At 44.2% G+C, this 23,101-nt stretch overlaps 1 protein-coding gene across 5 annotated transcripts in view; it reads right to left on the bottom strand.

Moving 5' to 3' along the window:
* LOC137430259 (transformer-2 protein homolog beta) overlaps nt 1-22,684 on the bottom strand; it is a 29,724-nt gene extending 7,040 nt beyond the window's left edge. Inside the window, exons 1-3 of one of the 5 annotated variants that reach the window (XM_078780473.1) lie at nt 22,631-22,684; nt 22,419-22,512; nt 138-323 (exon numbers count right to left, since the gene is read on the bottom strand). In XM_078780473.1, coding sequence (XP_078636599.1) covers nt 138-323; nt 22,419-22,472 — 240 coding nt within the window. In that variant the 5' untranslated portion in view covers nt 22,473-22,512; nt 22,631-22,684. Of the gene's footprint in view, nt 1-137; nt 324-2,997; nt 3,655-22,340 lie in introns of those variants that run through there. The other 4 variants (XM_078780476.1, XM_078780475.1, XM_078780472.1 and 1 more) reach the window with 4 other exon arrangements.
* Nucleotides 22,685-23,101: the final 417 nt, after the last annotated feature.

The raw sequence follows: 23,101 nt of genomic DNA, 5'->3' as shown, positions 1-23,101 counted from the left end.
CAACATCGCAAAGGATACATAAAATATCTAGCCATACTTTGCAGCTGACTTAGTTCTGTACCATAGCACCAAGCATGTTAGGAAATTATTGCAAATAAACTCAACCATACGTTTTCTGAATCTACTCAACAACCCACCTTGGTCGCCTCCTCTACAGTAGTATAGTGGACAAAGCCATAACCTCGAGAGCGGTACAGCTGCCGATTAAAAGCCACTTTCACATCCAGAATTTCACCGTAAAGTTCAAAAATACACCGCAGATCCTCCTCTGTTGTCTTCATGTTCATTCCAAATACTCCCAGGCACGTGGAAGGTGGGTTTGACTGTTACACACACAATAAACAGTGATAAACATACCGCAAGTGATTTAAGAAAATTAAGAACAACATGTTCGAGTAAAATGACTAATTTGTGGACATCAATAATTCCTGATCCAATGTACCATCATCATCGTGCTACTAGATTAGATGCAGCCAAAGAAGTGTCATGACAAGGAATACACAGAGTAGTGTTCCTTTGCCTCCTCCAGTGGTCGTGTGTGTAATTTCAGAGGAAAAAGCAAAGACTTGGAAATTTAGTCAGGGGAACGAGACATAATGGCCTGCTATTTTCCAAAAGCATCTCGTGATCCTGAATGTCCATGACGTTTAAGAGCAGATGGGACAGTTGGCTTAACAGCTCACCATGGATCGGTGTACTTAATGATGCTGTGGTCTTCCTGGAACGCAACGAGATGAGATCCTTTTAGGTCGGGAACCATAAGAGTTAGGGAGGGGTCAGGGGGTGAGGGGGAGTGGTGTTCATGATTATGCCTTTATATACAGTCACGTGAAAAAGTAAGTACACCCCATGTAAAGTTTTGACTTTTTCAACATATTTCAACATGCAGCTATTTGATCTTCATTTCAACAATATTGAAAGATAAAGGTGATATAATATAACAAATATCATGAAACATTTACATTTTGTAGTCCATTGTATAATTTAAATAAACATAAATGCAAATTTCACATGTGGAAAAAGTAAGTACACCCTTGGCTCTAATAGGTGGTATTGCCCCCTTTGGCAGAAACAACGTCAAGTAGGCGTTTCTTATAACTGTCTACCAGTCTCTGACATCGACTGGGAGAAATTTTTTCCCACTCCTACATGCAGAATTCTTTCAGCTGTGCGATGTTTGAGGGGTTTGTTGCATGCACAGCTCGTTTCAAGTCCCCCACAACATCTCGATGGGATTTAGATCCGGGCTTTGACTTGGCCATTCCAGAGCCCTCCATTTCTTTCTTTTCAGCCATTCCTTGGTGGAATTACTGGTATGTTTAGGGTAATTGTCATGTTGCAAGGTCCACCTTTGGTTGAGCTTCAACTTTCTGACAGATGGCCTCACATTATCCTCAAGCACCCTCTGGTACAATGAAGAATTCATAGTGGATTCTATGATGGTGAGCTGCCCAGGCCCTGATGCAGCAAAGCTGCCCCAAACCATAATATTTCCACCACCATGCTTTGCAGTTGGTATCAGGTTCTTGTGGTCAAATGCTGTCTTTGGTTTTTGCCAAACATGTCTTCTGGTACTGTGGCTAAATAGCTCTACCTTTGACTCATCTGTCCAGATCACATTGTTCCAGAAGTGCTGGTCTTTGCCTCGGTGTTCATTGGCAAACTTTAGTCTTGCCCTGATGTTCTTTCTGGACAGCAAAGGTTTCCTTCTGGCACACCCTCCATGCAGATCAAATTTGTGCAGCCTCTTTCTAATGGTAGACCCGTGCACTTGACATCAACAGTGGCAAGAGCTAGCTGAAGGTCCCGTGACGAGATTCTGGGGTTCTTAGAGACTTCTTTCAGCATCTTGTGGTCTGCTCTCAGGCTGAACTTGCTGGGGTGGCCTGGCCTGAACAAGTTGGCAGTTGTTTTAAATGTTCTCCACTTGCAGATGATCTTCCGGACAGTCGAATGGTTGATTTAAAATTGTTTGGAGATCTTTTTAAATCCCTTCCCAGACTCGTAGGCATCTATAACCTTCTTTCTGAAGGCCTCAGAGAGCTCTTTTGATCTCGGCATGGTGACGCCGCACACTTCAACAACAAAGAGCAATCCAAACGAAATGTCTGAGGTTTAAATAAGACTGGTTCCTCCAAGATCCTCTCTAATGATGTTCTAATCATTTGCACCTGAGCTGGTGCACCTGATTCTAATTTTAGGTATTTGAAGTAGTGATAAATGTAGGGGTGTACTTACTTTTTCCACATGCGAAATTTGCATTTATGTTTATTTAAATTATACAATGGACTACAAAATGTAAATGTTTCATGATATTTGTTATATTATATCACCTAAATCTATCAATATTGTTGAAATGAAGATCAAATAGCTGTATGTTGAAATATGTTGAAAAAGTCAAAACTTTACATGGGGTGTACTTACTTTTTCACGTGACTGTATATATTGTTGCGGATTCGGGGGTCGGCTCTCCCCTTATCAAGGGGGGGTTAATCCCCTTGTCTTTTAAGCTGGCCGTCCCCAAGTCCTGGAATCTATGACGTCACTTCCGGTCGGTGGTAAGTGGGGTTGTAAGCCTAATTAGTCATAGTACCTAAGTACTACCACCGGCCGTAAAGCGAGGAGATAACTCCCACCCGAGCCGCAGCGTTAATGGACACGCCGAGCGAAGCGAGCCACGACTCGGGCCGTTAACAAATACTAAACCCGATTATAGCGGTTCCGAAATCGTGCCACAGGTACTCAATGGAAAGAAAGGACGGAGGCGATCGGATTAGGGAAAAACCAAGAAATAACAAGGTGATTTATTTACAATCAAGAAGAAGAGGAAACGAAAGGAATGGACAAGAAAGAAGGAGAAGGACACAGTATCTTATCTGTGTATTTTATCTGTATATCTGTATCTTATCTCAGTATCTTATCTGTATATCCTCACATAACTGTATCTTATCTATACAGTCTTAACTTAACAACCCCAGGACAAACAGACACACTCACACGGGATGGTAGCTGGTAGGGGAGGAAGGTCCAGGCAGATGGTTCCAGGTAGGGCGACTCCGTCCAGGCTCCGGTACCGCGGGCGAAGAACGGCAGGCAGCATCGCGTGTCGCCGACCGCGAGCGGACCTTACATATATCGAGGGGCTGAGATGCTGCGTACGTAATACGTATTTCATGCCAACGCTCTCTCTCTCCCGATCAATGTTCGTATCAGGGCTTTCCGAAGCAGTTCGTCAAAGAGCTCTGCGCAGCTTCGTCTCTCAGCCAGACCCCACCAAGCGCTGTCTCCAACCCGAGTAGACTCTCACAACTTGATTATAACTGAACGAGCACCTCTCCCTTCTCATAACTTGACGAGCACCTCAAACCGACTCGACTCAAAAGGCTCGCGCTGGCGCTTATATCACGCGCCCCCAGATTACTCCGCGCTTCATAGAGCCACGCCCTTGATGGTGTTTCATCAGCCCTGGTTGGTTGGCGAGGGCTTACCGGCTCCGCCCTTGATGGTGGGTTGACAGGGCCACACCTTGTTCTTGTGCCCCGCCCCCTTTTTCCTCGGTCTGAGACCGCATGGTCAATGGCGTTTGGAGCGAGCGCTAAGGCGACGAAGGCTCAATGCAGCGAATGCTGCTAATCAACCCACATGACAATTTGGGGGAGAGACAAGCCCCGACTGTAGGGGCACATAATGGCGTAGCTTGGAGAGAGCGGCTGCAAAATGAATGGAAGGGCCTATTCTTATTTAATTGACACAACGCAGATTCAACTATTGGGAACATAGCCTTAACTAGACACATAATAAGGAAATAACTGACATTCCTATGGTGACCTACGTGTTGCTGTGGCCTATCTATGGGTGCTACCTTTGACCTTTTAATGAAATGATGAGAATTATTTACAAAAGTGATTATTTATTTACAAAAGTGTGGGTTCTCAAAACCGCAACAATATATATATATATAATATATATATATATGTATATGTATATATATATATATATATATATATATATATATATATATATATATATATATATATATATATATATATACAGTATATATATATATATACTATATATATATATATATATATATATATATATATATATATATATATATATATATACAGTATATATATATATATACTATATATATATATATATATATATATATATATATATATATATATATATATATATATATATATATATATATATATATATATATATATATATATATATATATATACATACATATATATATATATATATATATACATATATATATATTATATATACACACACACATATATATATACAGTCACGTGAAAAAGTAAGTACACCCCATGTAAAGTTTTGACTTTTTCAACATATTTCAACATACAGCTATTTGATCTTCATTTCAACAATATTGATAGATAAAGGTGATATAATATAACAAATATCATGAAACATTTACATTTTGTAGTCCATTGTATAATTTAAATAAACATAAATGCAAATTTCACATGTGGAAAAAGTAAGTACACCCTTGGCTCTAATAGGTGGTATTGCCCCTTTGGCAGAAACAACCTCAAGTAGGCGTTTCTTATAACTGTCGACCAGTCTCTGACATCGACTGGGAGAAATTTTTGCCCACTCCTCCATGCAGAATTCTTTCAGCTGTGCAATGTTTGAGGGGTTTCTTGCATGCACAGCTCGTTTCAAATCCCCCCCACAACATCTCGATGCGATTTAGATCCGGGCTTTGACTTGGCCATTCCAGAACCCTCCATTTCTTTCTTTTCAGCTATTCCTTGGTGGATTTACTGGTATGATTAGGGTCATTGTCATGTTGCAAGGTCCACCTTCGGTTGAGCTTCAACTTTCCGACAGATGGCCTCACATTATCCTCAAGCACCCTCTGGTACAATGAAGAATTCATAGTGGATTCTATGATGGTGAGCTGCCCAGGCTCTGATGCAGCAAAGCTGCCCCAAACCATAATATTTCCACCACCATGCTTTACAGTTGGTATCAGGTTCCTGTGGTCAAATGCTGTCTTTGGTTTTTGCCAAACATGTCTTCTGATACTGTGGCCAAATAGCTCTACCTTTGACTCATCTGTCCAGAGCACATTGTTCCAGAAGTGTTGGTCTTTGCCTAGGTGTTCATTGGCAAACTTTAGTCTTGCCCTGATGTTCTTTCTGGACAGCAAAGTTTTCCTCCTGGCACACCTCCCTCCCATGTAGATCAAATTTGTGCAGCCTCTTTCTTATAGTAGACTCGTGCACTTTGACATCAACAGTGGCAAGAGCTACCTGGAGGTCCCGTGATGACATTCTGGGGTTCTTAGAGACTTCTTTCAGCATCTTGCAGTCTGCTCTCGGGCTGAACTTGCTGGGGTGGCCTGGCCTGAACAAGTTGGCAGTTGTTTGGAATCTTCTCCACTTGTAGATGATCTTCCGGGCAGTCGAATGATTGATTTCAAATTGTTTGGAGATCTTTTTAAATCCCTTCCCAGACTCGTAGGCATCTATAACCTTCTTTCTGAAGGCCTCAGAGAGCTCTTTTGATCTAGGCATGGTGACGCCAAACACTTCAACAACAAAGAGCAAACCAAACTAAATGTCTGAGGTTTAAATAAGACAGGTTCCTCCAAGATCCTCTCTGACGATGTTTTAATCATTTGCACCTGAGCTGGTGCACCCGATTCTAATTTTAGGTATTTGAAGTCGTGATAAATGTCGGGGTGTACTTACTTTTTCCACATGCGAAATTTGCATTTATGTTTATTTAAATTATACAATTGACTACAAAATGTAAATGTTTCATGATATTTGTTATATTATATCACCTTTATCGATCACTATTTTTGAAATGAAGATCAAATAGCTGTATGTTGAAATATGTTGAAAAAGTCAAAACTTTACATGGGGTGTACTTACTTTTTCAAGTGACTCTGTGTGTGTGTATGTATGTATGTATGTATGTATATGTGTATATATATGTATATGTATATATATATATATATATATATATATATATATATATATATATATATATATATATATATATATATATACTGTATATATATATACTGTATATATATATATATATATATATATGTATGTGGCCTCTAAATGGCCTCTAAATGTGGCCTCTAAATGGCCTCTAATGGATGGCCTCTAAATGTGGTTATTTATATATATATATATATATATATATATATATATATATATATATATATATATATATATATATACAGTGGAACCTTGACTTACGAGTGCCCCAACTTACGAGTTTTTCGAGATACGAGCCGTCGCTCGGGCGGTTTATTGCTTTGAGATGCGAGCCGAGATCCGAGTTACGAGCTTTCGCCACCCGGTCACGTGGTTATCTTGCCGTGCACGTACAGTACGTATCTCTGTCGTATAGCGCTGCATTTTTTTTTTCGCATTTTGGTTATTTCGAGTTCACGCCGCCAGGTGGGTTCTGGTCACGTGGTTATCTTGCCGTGCACGTACAGTACGTATCTCTGTCGTATAGCGCTGCATTTTTTTTTTTCGCATTTTGGTTATTTCGAGTTCACGCCGCCAGGTGGGTTCTGGTCACGTGGTTATCTTGCCGTGCACGTACAGTACGTATCTCTGTCGTATAGCGCTGCATTTTTTTTTTTCGCATTTTGGTTATTTCGAGTTCACGCCGCCAGGTGGGTTCTGGTTACGTGGTTATCTTGCCGTGCAAGTACAGTACGTATCTCTGTCGTATAGCGCTGCATTTTTTTTTTCGCATTTTGGTTATTTCGAGTTCACGCCGCCAGGTGGGTCTGGTCACGTGGTTATCTTGCCGTGCAAGTACAGTACGTATCTCTGTCGTACAGCGCTGCATTTTTTTTTTCGCATTTTGGTTATTTCGGAAAATTTCTTAGTTTTAACCATGGGGCCTAAGAAAGTGAGTGGCAAGTGCAGTGCTGAGAAGAAGAAGAGGATGATGTGCTTGGATATAAAACACGCAATCGTCGAAAAACATGAACGAGGTGTCGAGGAGGACGTATATAACGGCAGAGGAGAAGAGCATGCCAGGCCACAACTTGTTCAGAATGCCGGCGATAGCTCGCCTTCTCTTTGTGGAAAACACGGTGAGATCCTTAACATCCAACAACTAATGGGACGCAAACGGGGCGCCCAGTTTAGCGGTACACACATTGATGAATCACCCTGCCTGTGATTCACCCATGACAGGTTATAGCTGGGTCGGGATTCAAACCCAGGCTGGACAGTTTAGACTTTAGAGTCAAGTGTGCGTACCTCCAGTCCAGGCCATCCTGCCAACTTGTATGCTGCATACAGGTGAAATATAAAGCGCGAGATATTTTTATATATACTGTATATTTAAAAAAAAATTGGTGTGGTTTTTGGCGGGCTGGAACGGATTAATAGCATTTCAATGCATTTCAATGGGGAAATTTGATTTGAGATACGAGCAATTTGAGTTACGAGCTCGGTCACGGAACGAATTAAACTCGTAAGTCAAGGTTCCACTGTATATATATACGAATTTGGCAGAGCAATATGTAGAGCAGAGTAGATCTGAGTAGGTAAAATGCTCCGGGATGTCGCGATAGCTTGAACCCACTATGTACCTTTAAGTTAGTATGTGTAGGAGTATGCCGGGATAATTGCGTATGTATTTCCTGTACGGGGACAGGAAATGCTAAGTAGACAGGGCGATAAGGGTAACTTTGTGTGTTTCCCACCCCTGTGGTCAATCCAATGTCCCTTTTGGCACCGCACCTAGACAGTAGGAATTCATGCCCCTCGCGCACCTACGTTAATTAATTCCCTTCCCTTTCACATCAATGAAACAACACCCACCAAAACGGGCAGGCTGAGACACACCCTGCCGAGACACGATGAGAAGGGGGTGGATCTTTTGACGTCATGGGGGAGGGCGGACGAATGGACGTCACGAGAGGGCGGGACGTGGGACTTGAGGGAAGTGATGACACCAAGGAGAAGAAGAAGAGTTCGGAGTTGGACACGAGACAGAGCAGATGCCATTTGGGGGAGCTGAGAGAATTCAGTCGTGATAGAGTACACTGGACATTTTCCCCTCTCGTTCCTTCCTGCCTTCGTTCCCTCCATCTTCCCTGCGATCGGATCGCATGCTTGCGTGGGCGGCTGTTGTGCCGAGGTTCGCCCCGTTGGTGGCCGTATTCGTGGCCTCGTGTGTACCATCGCCAACCACTCACGATCTCCAAAGCGCCGGGCAGAGACGACAGCCCCAGAAACCGTGGTCCTTCGGACGGGGCAAGCGTTTGAGAGTTGCGGTGCGAGAGGACCGGGGCCGGCGAGCGAGCCGCGTCGGGGAGACCCCTCCCGCCCACGTGTCAGGGCCTAGCTCTCCGAGGCCTGCACTATCTCCACGCCACGCTCCCAAGCGAGCAAAGCTAAGAACGCACCACACACACACACCCTCTTTGTTAATTTCGTCGTCTGCCCTGTGGTTTGTTTAATAACTCTGTCGAGTGGGAGTACTCCGTATAGGGGTTTTAGAGCATCACATTTCTTTGTTCTCGGAACCGTTAATAAATCGTTGTATTATTTTCTGTATATAATTGAACACAGTTTCCTGATTGAATTGATAGTTAAGGCTGCGGGGACTTGCGCTGTTTCCCTCCATTCCGCGCGCTTAGATTAGATTTTGAAATCCGCTATTGAGCTTCCGCCTCGGGAGTCAAAGCCTTCGTAATCGGCATCTGCAACTCTGGTGTTAATCGGAGTTGCGGGACAATATATATGACCAGGATGGCTGTTCGTTTGTCCTTCGCTGTTACGCTGATTGGTTGTGTGAGGCTCAGTGCATTGTGATTGGCTCCTGCCAAGATTATCTTATTGGCTTATTAAAAGTTGATATTCAAAATCTCATTCAATATTTTATGATCAGAACTCATGGTCTAAATAATTATGTTGAAATTTAGAGTGAAATCTAAAAGTAATTCGGAAAAATAAAAAATTTAAAACCCGATACATAGTTTAAAAATAGAGGCAATACCCCTGGCGCTCACCTTGTGGAATAAACAGTATACTACACTGACTAAAGGTATTTTAAACCAACTTCAATGGTTGCTAGAAGACAGAGCAGCATGTAGAACCACACTAACATAATCATAAGACTTTAAACAAACAAAAAAATACCTATTTTGGGGAGCAACCCCTTCCCCTCCCCCCACCCCCCCCCCCCACCACGCCCCGCAGCATATCTTTTCTGAATCGACTCAACAACCCACCTTGGTCGCCTCCTCTACAGTCGTATCGTGGACAAAGCCATAAGGATAGAGGACCCAAGGCCAGTTTTTTTTAATGCGGTGAACAAACTTTGGTACATCATGGGTGTTCAAGGTTGTGGTCAAGTTTCATCGAAATTGCAAGTAGTTTCTGAGAAAAACGCAAATACATATTTCGGGGTGTACCCCCCTCATAGACCACCTTACACCCCAATTTTTTTTAATGCTGTGAAAAACTTTGGTACATCACGGGTGATGAAGGTTGTGGTCAAGTTTCATGGGAATTGCTTGTGTATTTTCTGAGAAGAAAGCAAATGTCGCTTCCGGTTCTGCTGGCAAGGCTGTGTTTTTCCAAGCTTTCCACGCTATCAAAGTAAACTATTTTTCCGATTGTATTTTTGTGAAACCTGTATTTTTATTTTACTGTGTTTCTGTCGACTGTGTGTTTCTAGTAATATCTCGGTGTAAATCGTGCATACCTGTGTATAATAGTCAGTTGTTCCTGCCGCGTTTTCAGGCCTTGTTCCTCGAGGCTTTCCTGTCTCCTCAGCGTCCTTTTGTTGTGCATTTACTTTCGTTCTCTCACTCACTGTATTGCTTTTTCCTTTGTCTGTCTTTTCAGACATATTTCCATCCTTCCCAATTTTTTTTTTTTTTTAATCATAATTTCCTTCTCTCCCAGTGGCTTCCTCTCCACCAATCGTAACCACGTGTTTCACGCCACCAGTATTTTTTCTCTCCTTCCTTCATAATTCAATCCTCTCCAGGCAACACCTTTCCAATTTTAGCTTTCACCATACCCCTTCAACTTTCTCCGTCTTCCTCTGATCCACTTTCACCTAACCTTCAAAAAAATATTAACAAATAATTTAAAAAGTAGGACCCTCCCTCCCGTACCAACAAAATTGCTTATACACCTCCCGTTCCTTCGTTCTCTGCTCTCCTGGCTGTTAATCTCCGATTCTTCTGTTCCTGCTCTAAACCTGTCCTGGAATCCTTAATCCAACTTAGGAAGCCTTAATGCCCTCATTTAGGGAATTTCCCCAGATAGTTTTCATGGTTTAGTTTTAAAATGTTTAAACTTTCCCCCCTTAAGTGTTGTATTTTGTTGTATATCACAACACACTTTTCTTCTTTTTCTTTAAAAGGTTGTCTTTGCTCACCAAATCTCTTCACTTCAAATAAAAATTCAATCTGACAGTTCTGCCTTTCTACATTCCCTAAACTAACCTGCATTCCACCCCTCCTCCAACGTTTTCAAACGGATCTCTGACTTGAAAATCACAAGAAACTCATTTTGCAATAAATGTTCATTTTCCATTAATCGTCCAACACTTTCTAAAATGCAAACTCACCCCGCCCCTCCTAAACTCCCCCATCACACCTCCCTTTCAAATCTCTCCCTTCACCCCTCCCCTCCTGAACTGCCCCATAACCCTTCGTCTTCAAATCTCCCCTCTCACCCCTCCCCTCCCAAACTCCCCCCTTACCTCTCCCCTCCTAAATTCACCCCTCCCCTTCAAATCTCCCCACCCTCCATTTTTCTCCAATTCACAGCTCTCACCCCTCCTCCTCAAAGCGTTCTCCTCCCCACTTCCTCTCCCTTCCAACTCTTACCTACATCTCCTCCAACCCTCTTCCGTGCTCTTCCCCCCCCTCAAACAACACCTCACCTCATCAGTACCTCATCCAATCACCATCAAACCTTTTGTCCTCCTCATCTTCCCCTTTCTCCTTGCTCTTCTGAAATCTCTGACACTATCAACAGCTCTCCCTACCTCCTCATCCTCTCCCTCATCTTACCCTACCCTCCCTGTCCTGTATCCGATGCTCCCCCTTCCTTAAAGGTGTGGACATCAAACATCCGGGGCCTTCGCTCAAATCTGACTGATCTCTCCATACAGGTCGATTCTGACAAACCAGACTTAATCTGCTGAACAGAAACTTTTCTCCTTCAAGATGTCTCTGATTCCTTAATATATCTCTCCGCGGTTACTCCCTCCTCTGTTATGATAGACCTGAGCCTCGTTCTGGAGGTGGGGTTGCTATCTTTATCAAAAACTCTATTCCTCACTCTCCCTGCACTGCCCTCTCTCCACCTCACCCCCAGGAGTACCTCTGGCTACGGCCTCCCCTTCGCTCCCACCTTTTGTTCATATGTGTGTTGCACCGCCCACCAAACAGTGATGACTCCAGCTACATCTCGCTGTCTGATAACATGGACCAACTTCTATCGACTCATCCCAACTCTCTCTTCCTCATATGTGGTAATTTAAACTGTCATCATGCCAGCTGTCTGGGTGTGGGTACCTCGCACACCAGCCATGGCACCTCAGCAAAGGACTTCTGCGACCAACTGGGACTGACACAATCTGTCAATTTCCCAAACCGGATCTCAGTCAACGGAGCATCTTCTCTTCTAGACTTGATTATGACAAACTTCCCTGCAAATGTCTGCTGCTATTCTTCTGCTCCAATCAGTTCATCTGACCATATGGTTATTAAAGTGGACATCTCTCTGGCCATTCTCAGAGAGCCTCCTCAGCATCGACGAGTCTGGCATTTCACTCAAGCCAACTGGCACGGTCTTCAAAGCAGCCATCGATCATCTGGACTGGTCTCCCATCTCTACTGCCTCTGACATCAACTCATCCTGGGAATTCTCCCAAAGTAAATTGCTCTCTCTCATGCACAGATTTATCCCATCTTGTCTTCAGTTGTCATACCCTTCTTGTCATACGTGTCCATGGTACACGGAATTTTGTGGTGAGGCAATTGCCCTGAAACAACTCGCCTTCGCCTCCTGGAAGGCAAATCCAACAAAAGGCAATCTCACTTCCTTTCACAAAGCACAGAACAAGTGTGTGTCTACACTCAGGAGAGGCAGGAAACACTATCTCTCTACTCTAGAGACTGAACTCTCAAACCTGTCTCCCTCTTCCAAATCCTGGTGGGCGGTGGCGTCTGGTGAAATCTGTTTCTGGTGTTTGTTTCCCCTTCCATCCCCTCCCTTACCTCAAATGGCTACACAGCTGAAACCGCACGTGAAAAAGCTGAATGCCTCAACTCCGTGTTTGCCTCAAAATATTGTGTCCCAAACCCATCTCTCTGTGTACCCACCGTACCTAGTCGTACCCAGCTGTTCATGGACTCTGTGTTCTTCTCTCCTGACAAGGTGGAGAAGTTTCTGTCAAACCTCGACTCTGATTCTGCAACTGGACCCGACGTCATCAGCCCACGGGTCCTAAAATCCTGCTCTGCCGCTTTTTCACACCCTCTCTGTTCTCTTCACCCTCTCTTTTGTTCAAGGTCATCTGCCATCAGCTTGGAAATCAGCCAACATTACCGCTTTACACAAAAAAGGTGCAAAAATAGATCCTTGCAACAACAGACCAATCAGCCTGCTACCAATTATCAGAAAAGTCATGGAATCCATCATTGCTTCGGATATCAGAACCTTCCTCTTCGCCAATGGCTTGATCTCGGATCATCAATTTGGATTCAGACCAGGTCATTCTGCTCTGGACATGCTGCTTTTGCTGTCTCAATATGGATGGAGGTCCTCACTGCCAAACAGGAAATCAGAGCCGTCTCCCTTGACATATCACCTGCCTTCGATACGGTCTGGCACCCCGCTCTGCTCACCAAACTCTCCTCCTATGGTATCCATGGAAATCTCCACACATGGCTTGTGGACTTCCTCTCTGGTCATAGTCAACGTGTGGCCCTGAACGGATTTCTCTCATCTCCCCCTTCCTGTTCAGGCTGGAGTTCCCCAAGGCAGTGTTCTGGGTCCTGTGCTTTTTCTGGTCTTCATCAATGATCTCTCCGACTCTCTGGAAAACCCTCTCTATATCTTTGCTGATGACTCCACTCTCTGCCGCTCCATACTTCATCCCCCAGTTCAGCAGTCGGCAGCCTCCTCACTCTCTGCAGACCTGGACAAAATCACAGACTGGTTCAAACAAGTGGAACATGTCTTTCAATCCTGAGAAATCTCACACTCTAACTACGTCTCTCCAAAAAGACAGACTGGACAACTCCTCTCCCCCCCCACACCCCCATCTACTTTCTCATCAATCCTCTCCAAAAAGTTCTGTCACTCAAGCTTTTGCGTCTCACTATCTGCCATGATCTTTCCTGGGAAAACCACATTTCCAAGCTGGCCTATAAAGCCAGTCACCGACTGGGCATCCTCCGTCGTGCGAAGTCCTTCCTTGGCACACTTGAGCCCCTCACCACATACAAGGCTTTCATCCACAGCTCAATGGAATACTGTTATCCCCTCTGGGCTGGTGCTCCTGCCTCACACCTAGCTCGGCTTCACGCTGTTGAAACCAAAGCTTTAAGCATCATTGGAATCTTCCGCGATGAAGCTAACTCCAAGGGCCTTTCACTCACTCACCGCAGGCAGGTTGGTGGACTTCCTGTCTTCTACCGACTCCTCTCCGGCCGAGCTCCCCCAGCTCTGTCTGTGCTCTGTCCCCCAAATATTCCTCCAGGTCGCACAAGATCTGCCAGCAACCCTCTTCTTGTGAAACTGCCAAAATCAAGACTCTGCTCACCTTCACTCTTTCATTCCTCTTTTCTCCCACCTCTGGAACAAACTCCCTCACTCTCTTCAATCCCACTCCTCCCTCCAGGTCTTTAAAACAGCTGTTCACGACCATCTCTTGTCTTCCCCAATCCAAAACCTTGATCTTTTCTACCCCTGTTAATTTCACCCCAGATCAACTTTTTTGAAATACCGACTTCTTACCTTGAAGTCCTAGCAGTGTCCATGTGTTTTATACATCTCCCAACTCCCCCCCCCCCCCCCTTCCCATGCCTCCTCCCCCCAAGCCCTCTCCCTCCCACAGATGTCCCTGTTCTCTCCTGTTGTACTTCTGTGCTTCCCTCTCTCTCTCCCAATCTTGTCTCCCACTCCCTTTATTACATGTTTTTTTTTATGTGTCCGTTCGTTTTTGTGTGATTAATGTTAGCTCTTACACAAGCCTCGATCTTGTATACAAAAAAAAAAAAAAAGCCTATTTTGGGGGGCAACCCCCCTCTCCCATAAACCCCCTGAGGGCCGATTTTTTAATGCCGTAAACAAACTTTGGTATATCACGGGTGGTGAAGGTTGTGGTCAAGTTTCATCGAAATAATGTTTGTAGTTTCAGAGGAAAAAGCAAATTCCTATTTTTTGGGGGGGGGGGGGGGGGGTCAAACCTGGATCCACTTCGACCACTGGTAGACCCCCTTATACCCCGATTTTTTTTTAATGCTGTGAACAAACTTTAGTCACAACATAACAAATATCATTTGTGCCAAATTTGGTCACAATCCTATCATCGGTTTCAGAGAAGAAGTTTCAAGTGTTTCCAGACTGACGGACGATGTGCCATTGCATAAGCTCTCCTAAACTTCGTTCCAGTGAGCTAATAATACGCTCTGTGGGACGTGAGGTAAAACTGCTCGAAAAATAATTTTATGTTCTACTCACAATCGCCATGAGCTCCCTTTGACTTTTCTCTTCAGTGTAAACAAGACCGAAAGTCTAATAGCGGCATAGCTGGGCTTGTTCGATACTTTAGGTTTAGGTGAAGAGGACAGAATGACCTGGGTGGAGATACCAGCTAACAAATAATGTAAGTATTAAATTATTTTGAAGTACTCTATGTCTCTAAGCTGTCTGTCACCATGGAAGTGAAGAGATTGGATTGAGACACTGGTTTATTCTATATGTTGGTCAGTTAGTCAACACTATCAAAGTGACCTCAGCACCATCCCGACACGACACCACTGTGTGTGTTACGGAATGAGGTGTTTTACCGCGACCGGAGTGCAAATCCTGCCACCAACCTTCTTGAGAGGACCCAGTGAGTTGGTACTCATTTTGCCAACCTCGTAAGGATGAAAGGCTGAGTCAACCCCACCTGGTGTTAATTCAACAGCTGACCGGGATACGAACTCAGAACCCTGGGATCCCAAGCCCTCCAACCTTACCGTAAAGCCAACACCAGGCTTAGGGTGGTTGGAGGCAGTCATAAGAAATGCTTCAATGTTTGAAGAGCTCTTAATCAAAGCTTTAATTCTATATATGATCTGGGGGGGGGGGGGGGGAGGGTGGGATGTGGGGGGGCACAGAATTATATATATACAGTTGTGATATTTTGTGAACCAATAGTAAAATATATAAAAAACTACACAGAAGGAACCCACAAACAACAACAACAACCACAGCCACGATAACAATCGAGTGTTATAAAATATCCTTATTTTAACGTGTTTTACTTCATGCGTTTCATGTGTTTGTGTTTTACACTGAATGAAAAATGTAAAGGTAGAGCATGCAGATTGTGATGGATGACAGGTTCGACGATATGTCTGGCCTGAACGGAATAGGAATCAAAATGGCGGTGTGTGGAGTCAGCGGTCATACCGCCGTAATGACATCACATCACCAGTCATGTGACCAGATCCTCAACTCTGATCGGTGTACGTTTCGAGGAACATACATACAGACAAACACTGTTATAGATGGCTTTTCCCTGTGGGCTACACTGTAAAAAGACCAACAGCGACTACTAAAAGCATCATCAAATGTCAAAAGGTTGCCTATCCCATCGACATCACAGGCGTTCTGAAGCACACAGTTTGTGTAGGGCTTACGCCTCAAGCCTACTGGTCTATAAGATATTTCCTTTATTATGGCCCAGTGGAATTGGAAACAATCCAAGCTATACAAACATGATGTATTATATATGCACAATTGCACATAAGCAATAGCAATGTTTTGGCTTCATTACATAACCCGAATTATTTTTTTGAGGCATCGACTCAAGCAATCAAGCCAGCGTTCTGTGCCTCTGCACCGCTCGCATGTTTTTTTAGTGGAAGCTAATGTGGCTTTGCTTATACATCGCCCACGTTATATATAGTTTTAATTATTTCTGAAGCAATCGAAGCTGTGCTTATACACCGTATGTTTGTGCATTTCACATTTACGCCTGAAGCCCGTTCCCGTTTCCCATTCTCTTTTTGCAAATAATTAATCGGACGTAATCCATAACTTTGTGTATAATCCTCTGTGTTTTGTTCAGTTTTGTGCACCCATCATGATGGTATTTTATAGGTTTATTAAAAATTGAAATACATGATTATTTTATTTTATTTTACACCATATTTTGAAATTATTTTATTACCGGCTAGAGCCACCAGTAGCGATTTTTTGGGATTCGGATTCTACTTTTTGTGTCAACATCATTGTCTATTCTGTGTTCTTGCTCTTCCACGAGCCTTGGTGATGTATAAAAAGTAAAAAAAACTCCAATACTCTTTTATTAAGCATCTCTTTATTAATCAGTTGTTTATTAATAAAGAAGTGCCAAAAGTGCATAAGGTTGCCGTCCATCTTGTGGCTGTTATTGATACGGGTCCCAGCGGAGTGTTTATTTGTATGTCCTCACAGTACAACATCTTCTTTCATTGGCAATGTATTTCGCTTCCAAACTGTCTGTTTGCGGTTTTGAACTCCAACTCCTGCTCTGTACCTTCACTTATTAAATACCATTGGAAAGGTAATAATCGATTTACTTGCTTGAAAACCCCGTTTGAACGTTTGCGTTTGAACACGGGTGAAGATGAGTGGGGAAAAGAGTGGAGATAGGGGATAGGAAGGGGAGACATGGGAGGGAGAGGGAAGTGGGTGAGAGACAGGGGAGTGGGGTAAAGAGATAGTGTGGGAGGGAGGAGAGAGGGAAGGGGGATCCTATGCTAGCTTTTCCCACGAGGGTACTCTTTCTAGTAATCAAACAATATCATTACTGATAGTCTGTACATGTACCCAATTAGATTTGTATTTTTACAAAATATATCTGTGGTCTGTGAAAATGCATGGGAATCCTTAAGATTGTGCAAGTCAATTTCAACACTCACTAGCCGTAGATGTGTTCAAACATTTACATAATCAATTATTATTATTATTCGGTAATTGGTATGCAGCCGATGACTGCTGGCTGCATCAATTTTCTGGGAGCGGGTACGCCGCTGATGCAGCACCTGTTACCAAATAAAAAATAATAAAATATTACCAGTAAGCTGGTAATCATTTTGTCAATCTCTGAAGAATCTCCCATGATGAAGCTACCTCCGAGGGCCTTTCACTTACTCACCGCAGGCAGGTTGGTGGTCTTTCCATCTTCTACCGACTCCTCTCCTGCCTTGCTCCTCCAGCTTACTGGTAATATTACTGGTCTCTCTGGGCTCTGTCCCCCAAATATTCCTAAAGGTCGCACAAGATCTGCCTGCAACCCTCTTATGGTTAAACTGCCAAAATCAAGACTCTCTGCTCACCTTCACTCTTTCATTCCTCTTTTCTCCCGCCTCTGGAACAAACTCCCCCACTCCCTTCAATCCCACTCCTCACTCCAGGTCTTTAAAACAGCTGTTCACCACCATCTCTTATCTTCCCCCATCCAAAACCTTGATCTTTTCTACCCCCGCTAATTTCACCCCAAATCCTCTTTTTTGAAATACCAACTTCTTTCCTGGAAGTCCTTGGTGTCCTTGTGTTTATACTTCTCCCACCCCCTCCCCCCCCATTTCCACGCCGCCTCCCCCCAAGCCCTCTCCCACACATTCCCGATGTCCCTCACAAATGTTGTGTTTATGTGCTTCCCCTTCTCTCCCCATCTTGTCTACCGCTCCCCTTTTTATATACTTTGTTTGTTTGTCTGTTTGATTTGTTTGTGTGATAAATGTTAGCTCTTTCACGAGCCTCGATTATGTATACAAAAAAAAAAGAAGAAAAAGAGTCAACCCACCAGTTGTTATTTCAGCGGCACAACAGCGGCTCAAACTCAAGACCCTAAGATCTTAAGCCAGTCATCCCAAACGTTAGGCCAACACCAGACTTACATAATCAATACAGTATTGCCATTACTTAGTGTTTTGAGTGAGAAGTTCAATGTGAAGGTATTTTTGTAATTACATAATTTTTCATAAACTCGTGTTTGGTAACAAGAAGCATGATGAATGTTCATTGTATAAATATATATAATCATTTATTAACCATTAATCACAATGTTTTGTAATTTGTCCCTAAATGCCAAACGTGGACAAAACGGTTGATTGTATTAAATAAAGTCAAAAGCAAAAGCTGATTCCTTAATATCTCTTCCTGGTTACTCCCTCCTCCGGTATGATAGACCTGAGCCTCGGCCTGGTGGTGGGGTGGCTATCTTTGTCAAAAACTCTCTTCCTCACTCTCCTTGCACTGCTCTCATTCCTCCTCACCCGCAGGAGTACCTCTGGTTACGGCTTCCTCTCCGCTCCCACCTTTTGTTCATATGTGTTCTGTACCGTCCCCCAAACAGTGATGACTCCATCTACATTTCACTGTCTGACAACATGGACCAACTTCTATCCACTCATCCCAACTCTCTCTTCCTCATATGTGGTGACTTCAACTGTCATCATGCCACCTGGTTGGGTGTGGGTTCCTCTCTCACTAGTCATGGCACCTCTGCAAAGGACTTCTGTGACTCACTGGGATTGACACAATCTGTCAATTTCCCGACCCGGATCTCAGCCAATGGAGTATCTTCTCTTCTAGACTTGGTTATGACAAACTTCCCTGCTAATGTCTGCTGCTCTTCTTCTGCTCCAATCGGTTCTTCTGATCATGTGCTTGTCAAAGTGGACATCTCTCTGGCCATTCTCAGAGAGCCTCCTCAGCGTCGACGAGTCTGGCATTTCACTCAGGCCGACTGGGACGGTCTTCAAGCAGCCATCAATCGTCTGGATTGGTCTCCCATCTCCACTGCCTCTGACATCAATTCTTCCTGGGAATTCTTCCAAAGCAAACTGATCTCTCTCATGCACAGATTTATCCCATCTCGCCTTCAATTGTCTTACCCTTCCTCCCGTCCATGGTACACTGAATCTTGTGGTGAGGCAGTTGCCCTGAAACAACTTGCCTTTGCCTCTTGGAAGGCTAATCCAACTGAAGGAAATCTCAGTTCCTTCCACCAAGCTCGGAACAAGTGTGTGTCTACCCTCAGGAGTGCCAGGAAGCACTATCTCTCCTCACTCAAGAATGAACTCTCAAACCTGTCTCCTTCCTCCAAATCCTGGTGGCGTCTGGTCAAATCCGTTTCTGGTGTTTGTTCCCCCTCCATCCCCTCCCTTACCTCAAATGGCCACACAGTTGACATCGCACGTGACAAAGCCGAATGCCTCAACTCTGTGTTCGCCTCGAAATCCTTAGTCCCAAACCCATCTCTCTCTGTTCCCACCTTTCCCAGTCGAACCCAACTGCTCCTGGACTCTGTGTCCTTCTCTCCTGACAAGGTGGAGGAGTTTTTGTCAAACCTCGACTCTGATTCTGCAACTGGACCAGACGGCATCAGCCCACGGGTCCTAAAATCCTGCTCTGCCGCTCTATCTCACCCTCTCTCTGTTCTTTTCACCCTATCTTTTGCTCAAGGTCATCTGCCAGCATCCTGGAAATCAGCTAACATTACCGCTTTACACAAAAAAGGTGCAAAAACAGATCCTTGCAACTACAGACCAATCAGCCTGCTCCCAATTATCAGCAAAGTCATGGAATCCATCATTGCTTCGGATATGAAATCTTTCCTCTTCTCCAATGGCTTGATCTCTGATCATCAATTTGGTTTCAGACCAGGTCACTCTACTCTGGACATGCTGCTTCTGCTGTCTCAACAATGGATGGAGGTCCTCAATGCCAAACAGGAAATCAGAGCTGTCTCCCTTGACATATCAAGGGCCTTTGATACGGTCTGGCACCCAGCTCTGCTCACCAAACTCTCCTCCTATGGTATCCATGGAAATCTCCATGCATGGCTTGCGGACTTCCTCTCTGGTCGTAGTCAACGTGTGGCCCTGAATGGATTTCTCTCATCTCCCCTTCCTGTTCAGGCTGGAGTTCCCCAAGGAAGTGTGCTGGGCCCTGTGCTTTTTCTGGTCTTTATCAATGATCTCTCTGACTCTCTGGAAAATCCTCTCTATCTCTTTGCTGATGACTCCACTCTCTGCCGCTCCATTCCTCTTCCCTCAGATCGGCAGTCTGCAGCCTCCTCACTCTCTGAAGACCTGGACAAAATCACAGACTGGTCAAACAAGTGGAACATGTCTTTCAATCCTGCCAAATCTCACTCTCTTACTATGTCTCTCCGAAAAGATCGACTGGACAACCCTCCCATCTACTTTCTCAACAATCCTCTCCAAGAAGTTCTGTCACTCAAGCTTTTGGGTCTCACTATCTGCCATGATCTTTCTTGGGAAAACCACATTTCCAAGCTGGCCTCCAAAGCCAGTCGCCGACTGGGCATCCTCCGTCGTGCGAAGTCCTTCCTCGGCACACCTGAGCTCCTCACCACATACAAGGCTTTCATCCGCAGCTCAATGGAATACTGTTCTCCCCTATGGGCTGGTGCTCCTGCCTCACACCTGGCTCGGCTTCACGCTGTTGAATCCAAAGCTTTCAAAATCATTGGAATCTCCCGCGATGAAGCTATCTCTGAGGGCCTTTCACTCACTCACCGCAGGCAGGTAGGTGGTCTTTCTGTCTTCTACCGACTCCTCTCCGGCCTTGCTCCCCCAGCTCTCTCTGTGCTCTGTCCCCCAAATATTCCTACAGGTCGCACAAGATCTGCCAGCAACCCTCTGATGGTTAAACTGCCGAAATCTCGGCTCTCTGCTCACCTTCACTCTTTCATTCCTCTTTTCTCCCGCCTGTGGAACAAACTCCCACACTCCCTTCAATCCCTCTCCTCCCTCCAGGTCTTTAAAACAGCTGTTCACCACCATCTCTTATCTTCCCCCATCCATAACCTTGATCTTTTCTACCCCCACTAATTCACCCCAGATCCACCTTGTTTGAAATTCCAACTTATTTCCTGGAAATCCTGGCAGTGTCCATATGTTTATACCTCTCCCACCCCCCCCCTTCACATGCCTCCCCCCCCAAAGCCCTCTCCCTCCCACAGATCTCTCGATGTCTCCATGTCTCTCGGTCCCTGCTCTCAAATGTTGTGTTTGTGTCCTTCCCCCTCTCTCCCCATCTTGTCTACCGCTCCCGATGTTATTTGTTTTATGTGTCTGTTTGTCTTTCTGTGTGATAAATGTTCGCTCTTTCACGAGCCTCGATCTTGTATACAAAAAAAAAAAAAAAAAAAAAAAAAAAAAAAGCTAAAAGCATAAATATGCCTAAATCACTATTTATTACTCAGGAGGTAGCCTGGCGTTGGCTTAACGGTTAGGGTGCTGGCTTGAGATCCTCGGATCCAGAGTTCATAATCCCGGTCGATCGTTGAATTAATGCCTGGGGGGGGGGGGGGGGGGGGGGGTTGACTCAGCCTGTCATCCTTCCGAGGTCGGCAAATTGAGGCTCACTGGTAACCTTGAGTACCAGCTCACTGGTAACTTGGCTCACTGGTAACCTTGAGTACCAGCTCACTAGTAACTTGGCTCACTGGTAATTGGGGCACTGCATCAGCGGCACAAACGCGCTTCCAGAAAAATAATGCAACCAGCAGCCATAGACTGTATACGAAACAACACAAGTTACTTTGCACAACATACACACACCTGTTGCTACTACTAACCAAATAAATGGTGAAATGCACTCTCCTAGTTTAACTTATTTAAACTGTGGAAGGAAGAAATCCAAGTGACGAGTCCACACCGTGTTTTATTCATTCTCCCTAAATGTGCAAATGTACAGAGTGTGAATGAAGGAATACATATATTTCTTTCGACATTTCATTCGCAGGTGCAACTTGGTGGTGTCATAACCTGAGCAGTGCTGAAGGCGGGTTACATGCGATTGGATATAAATAATAAAATAGACGAGACCAGCACATTCTTAGCTTCCAAAACAAGACGAATGAATTTATGATTGGCGTGTGAGTAAAGGGTTTATATGTGTCTGAAGCTTAATAAACAACCCACCCCTCACCCCCACACTCCCCACAGTGTGAGAACTAACGAAAAATCGATGTTTAACGAATTAATGAAGAATTGAATTGCTAAACTAGCTGAGGATGCAGATCCTTGTTACAAACACCTGGTGTTAGTACAATCGCTCATGAACCAGGTTGCAATGTAAAGGAAGTGAGAGTGATCGTCCCAAATGAGACCGAACCGTTGCGGGAGGAGGAGGCCGAGAGGAACTCGAGTTCTGGTCCGAATCGCTCATGGCTCGATTTGATCCGGAGTATGAACAGGGACGGGAAGAGCTGAGTGGACAGTGGGAGGAAGATGGGATGGGGTGGGGCAGGGATGAAGCAATGAGAAAAGAGACCCCTGTACTGTACTGTCGTCTAATGAGATCTACCGCACTGTCTCGTACTGTACCGGCTGCAGCGATTACACGTCACGTGTATGATGTACTTCCGGTGACTTCATATTACGTCATACTCGATAAAAGGTTCAAGTTTTCGAGAGGATATATCATTATGTCCGCAACTGCAGAGAGATTAATGGTTTAACATCCCCTTATAATGATATGGAATGGATGCCGTGCTTCATAACTCAGCACTCTCTGTGGAAGGTGAATTTAATAAATTGTTTTTTAAATAAAATAATTGAACAAAAGCCTCATCAGCTGAGGAATTATGTTCTTGCGATTAATATAATTTTCCCTTACAAAAAGGTTATTTAAAATCGACAGGATGTTCATTCCGATCCGATCTCATTGTGGTGTTTTACTTAAAATAGAGTTAAAATATCATAACACAAAGAAATTAGGTTCCTCAAGCATAAAGATATGCAAGCTGAACAGTTGGTTCACAAAAACTGCTCAAATGCATTTTACGTTACCACTGA

Source organism: Myxine glutinosa, chromosome 6 (genome assembly GCF_964187855.1).
Source record: "Myxine glutinosa chromosome 6, kmMyxGlut1.1, whole genome shotgun sequence".
Lineage (NCBI taxonomy): Eukaryota > Metazoa > Chordata > Myxini > Myxiniformes > Myxinidae > Myxine > Myxine glutinosa.
The sequence above is the reverse complement of the archived record's forward strand: the minus strand, read 5'-3'. Positions and strand labels throughout refer to the sequence as shown.